This window comes from Propithecus coquereli, unplaced genomic scaffold, assembly GCF_000956105.1.
Source record: "Propithecus coquereli isolate 6110/MARCELLA unplaced genomic scaffold, Pcoq_1.0 Scaffold135, whole genome shotgun sequence".
Taxonomy (NCBI): domain Eukaryota; kingdom Metazoa; phylum Chordata; class Mammalia; order Primates; family Indriidae; genus Propithecus; species Propithecus coquereli.
The window spans coordinates 103729-107999 of NW_012137747.1; the positions used below are offsets into that span (position 1 = coordinate 103729).

General features: G+C 47.0%; 1 protein-coding gene across 1 annotated transcript in view; it reads right to left on the reverse strand.

The window, feature by feature from the left end:
- Nucleotides 1–3616, reverse strand: part of EIF2D (eukaryotic translation initiation factor 2D) — an 18387-nt gene extending 14771 nt beyond the window's left edge. The window contains exons 1-4 of the mRNA XM_012638825.1: nt 3353–3616; nt 2250–2440; nt 1065–1148; nt 437–527 (exon numbers count right to left, since the gene is read on the reverse strand). Coding sequence (XP_012494279.1) covers nt 437–527; nt 1065–1148; nt 2250–2440; nt 3353–3408 — 422 coding nt within the window. The 5' untranslated portion in view covers nt 3409–3616. The remainder of the gene's footprint in view (nt 1–436; nt 528–1064; nt 1149–2249; nt 2441–3352) is intronic.
- Between the last annotated feature and the right edge of the window lie 655 nt (nt 3617–4271).

Consider the following 4271-nt stretch of genomic DNA (forward strand, 5'->3'; position numbering starts at 1 on the left):
TTCTGCTTCTTTCAAAAGAACCTTTTTTTTTTTGAGACAGGGTCTTACTCTGTCACCCAGGCTAGAGTGCAGTGGCACAATCATAGCTCACTGTAGCCTCCAACTCCTAGACTCAAGGGATCCTCCTGCCTTAATCTCCTGAGCAGCTGAGAACACAGGCACATGCCACCATGCCAGCTAATTTTTTAAATTTTTTGTAGAGATGGGGTCTCACTATGTTGCCCAGGCTAGTCTCAAACTCCTGGCCTCTAGCAATCCTCCCCCCTTAGCCTCCCAAAGTGCTGGAATTACAGGTATGAACCAACACACCTAGCCAGAAGAACCTATTTTTTCTTTCAATCTTCTGTCCACATGCTTTGGAAGTTGTCAGTCCCCTTCAACCCTCTTTTACCTAAGTTTCTCCCCCCTGAAAAGGCACAGCTGCCTGGCACAGTACCTGTTCCCCACCAAGGCAATGGCACAGAGGTCCCCTTTCTGTACCTGCGGCAGACCAGCAGGGGGCACAACTAGTCCAGGCAGCATCAAATCTGCAGCAAACAAAACAAAAGTATCACAACCTACATTCTGCCTTCATCAAATCCCATGTTTTATTTCATCATTTATTCACTCATCTGACATAGAAATATGTATGTTATTCACAAGAAAAGTGAAAAATGGCAACTTAAGTTATTCACAAGAAAAGTGAAAAATGGCAACTTCAGTATGAGACCTTCTCCCTTTGTGGGGGGGCGGAGGGGTGGCTAGAAGTCAAACAGAAGGACCGGACTGAGTGTCCTATACCAAGATCTATCTTGTCCTGATTTCCTAAATTCAGCTTATTGACTTAAAGTATAGTATAGGGCAGTTCAAAAGGTACTTTTATATCACTTATTTAAGCCCTACAACAGGGTCAGAGAGGCTCAGAGAGCTTGTGGAGCCAGCCAGGTGAGAGATGTAACACATGGAGTGGAAGCAATTCCATTTTTCAACCATATGAACACAAGAAACGGGTAAATGTATTAAATCAATAGGTCCGTACTAAGTAGATTTCAGCCAATAGCCAGAACATAGGAAAATCCTCTTACCTGCTCCTCCGACCAGCTTTTCGAGTACCAGAGGCCATGTTGTGAAGGTTGGTAGGAGATCAGGATAGGACCACAGCGTGTACACTGTACAAAAAAGAGACCCAGAAAACACTTACTACCAAAAAGTCGATCCCCTGGGGAATTGAAAAAGCTTCACATTACAGTCACTTTAATTAGAGTACAGAAAAGAAACTCAACTCGAAGCTAGAGAGAAGGTTGTGAGAGGTGCCCAAAGAGGTTTCGTTCTTGAGGAAGGCAAAGACCTAAGAAACCAAGTGTCACTTGAGACTTGGAGGCACCTGGATGACAGTAGCAGAAAATGGCCACAGTGGATAAAAGTAGGGGCACAGAAACAATGAGGCTTCCAATTATGGATTCAGAAGCAAGTAACCTAAGAACGGCAAGCCAGCCTGTAAGAAATTTTGAAACTTTCCCATGTTTATCATTTTTATTCCCTCTGTTTCACAGTGATTAGCAATAAAACAGCTCAAAAAAGGTCTGTTTGTCTTCAGGTATAGCAGGGACGTGGGGGTAGGGGCAGGAGTGGCCTAAGAAGACAACATTGCACTGTTGCAGCCAACCCTGGAGGACAAAAAGCCCCAAGTGACAAAGTAGGTGTCAATAGCTATGAAAATGAGAAAAGGAGACTGAGTCCCTGAGATTTATGACAAAGAGAAAGCAAAGAATCCTAGAGAGCCCGTCAGAGCCTAAATGAATCCCTGTGAGACATCCGATTGAAGCGCATCACTAAGACAGCTGGGTATGTAGCTTAATTAAACCAGCTTCTTTTCTATCACAGTATCTCTCTTTAGTATTTTAGGAAAATCCTGCTGCAAATCATTTTCAGAAACATTTTTTACATGCTCCGAAATTCCATCCTTTTCAAGACTTCTGCTCTAACTATCCCTAGTTAGCCCACTTTAAACTCCTCAGCCATTGTTCCTTCATCTCAGAACTCCCCTTTGCAACTACCCTCTCTTTCTGTGTTAGCCCCTTTTTTCTCTCTCCTATAGCCATTTTTGGTTTTGAAAGATCCAAATCCAGGAACACTAGGTCTACAAAGATCCTTAGGAATGGTGTTGAGAAATTTTGTGTTTGTTTGGAGGAAAGTTAATGGAAGAAAAAGAGAGAAGCAGATATTAGGCAAGGATTACAGTAATGGCCATCTCCATCCTGTTGCCATACCTGTCGGATACAGATTTTTCTCCAGTTCAAATAGGATGGGGTTACCACCACTCGCGTACACAGTCACTGCATCCCCTCTGTGAGCATACAACTTCACAATGTTGAGTTCCTCCTTTCCAGGTACTAACTCAGAGACCTGATCAGTTCCAAGGGTGGGGAAAGCAGCTGCCACATCAGCCCGAAGCTTTCTCCTGCAGAAAGCACACCAACACCATGAATGCTGCGTGGACGGACTTTAGTCAATTTCAAGAACTCAGAAGGACTCACTATAAAATCATGAGGGCCAAGGAAAGACTGTCTGGTTTATGATGCCCTATTCTCACACACTCTTCCAGAACTTCTTATTCCCTTTCTCATCCAGTGTCTTATCTAGTGACACACGATCCTGAGACATGTCTTTCCATTTTGTGGATGGGAAAACTGAGGCTCAGAGAGCAACCCAAGTTTTCCTGCCATAGAAAACTCAGCCCTGCCTTCGTGACTTCATACCTAGCCCTCAGACCCACTCCTTTCTCATATATGCTTGGCAATTCTGTCAGCTTATGATTAAATAGCTATACCATAACACCAAGAATGACAATTACAGAACACTAGTTCCAGAATTCCCAAGGTCTTATCTGCACAGATACAGTTCTCCTTACCACAGACGCCTTATTCCCTTCCACCTCAGCTTCCAGCTGTCTCCCCTGCCAGGAGTAATCAATAGACATTTTTTCCTGTATACTTTTAATTCTGGGTAACCCGTCTGATCTCTCCCAAGGGGCTCTAAGCTCTTTGGAGGGGAGGGACCCTGTTTTCCTTCATTTTTTAGCAGCCTCCACAACACCTCAGTCTGCAGTCAGGAAACGCTGAATGAATTATGTTTTCTTTTAAACTCACTAGAATATCCAAAAGACAGCCTGGGAGATAAATCAGGCCCCCTCTCCATCCTCACCCTTAAAATTTGTCTAGCCCCCCCTCCACTCTTAGGTTCCTTCTCTGGCTGTACCCCTCGGCCTCCGCCCCAGGTTGGCTCATCAAGCCCAGCTAAGACTCAATTCCAGCCTGGCCCGACAGATGCCTGGGTGTCCTGGCAGGCAGAGCAGGCCCCTTCCCTCCCTCACCTGTCCGACCCCTTGATGGCCGTGTTGGACTTGACCCGAAAGGCCTTGGCAAACATGTCTGCTGGGGTGGCCCGGGGAAGGCAAGAAAAGCACAGAAGCCAGGGGATGTCAGGAAAGCCAGAGTGCAGCAGCTGCCCGGCCCGCAGCCCTGGAGGCAGCCATGCTGCGGCCCGACGGAGAAAACGGCCCGGCTGGAAACCCGGGCCGCTCAGCTTCCTGGCTGTTGCCACTGCGGAGGCCGCGGCCGCCCCTAGTGGCGGTGACGGGAACTGAAGCAGGGCGGAACGGGGCTCCTGGGAAACTTCTTCCCCGTCCGTCGGCCTCGCTCTCGCACGACTGTGCGCCTGCGCGAGCAGCTCGGGGTGCACGTCTGTAGTGACCCGACTGCGCCTACGCGAGTCGGATGATTTCCTTCCGTTCCGTCTGCTTTAGGTACTGCCTTGAGCGGCGCGGCCAGCTCCCATCCGTTCAGTTTGGTTCAATTCCGCAAAATTGATGGTACTCATGTTTTACTATTCTTGCAGTTCTCTTGACTGCTTTTCTTAAGGGCTTTTTAAATTAAGATCTTTACATTGTACTGTAAGCTGGGGGCATCAGTGAGAATTTTCTCTAAGATTTTTTTCCTCCCTGATTTTTAATTTAGATAGTTCAGTAACAAGGAATCTCCTGTTGTCCCAAGATTTGCTCCAGACGGTCACCCAGGCAGGAAAGAGAAATTAGTGTTCCCTGTGAGGAGCCCAGAAGAGGACAGCGCCCACAGACCTCTGTCCCCTTGAGCCCGTATTTGGCCACACTTGGGGTCTATGATATCCTTGGAGTCTGTTGCAGCACAACTACTGAAGAAGCCTCTGTCCAGGGAGCCGAGGAAAGTTACTCAGGGGAATACTAGAAATTTCAAGCCGAGGAAACTGTGGTACAC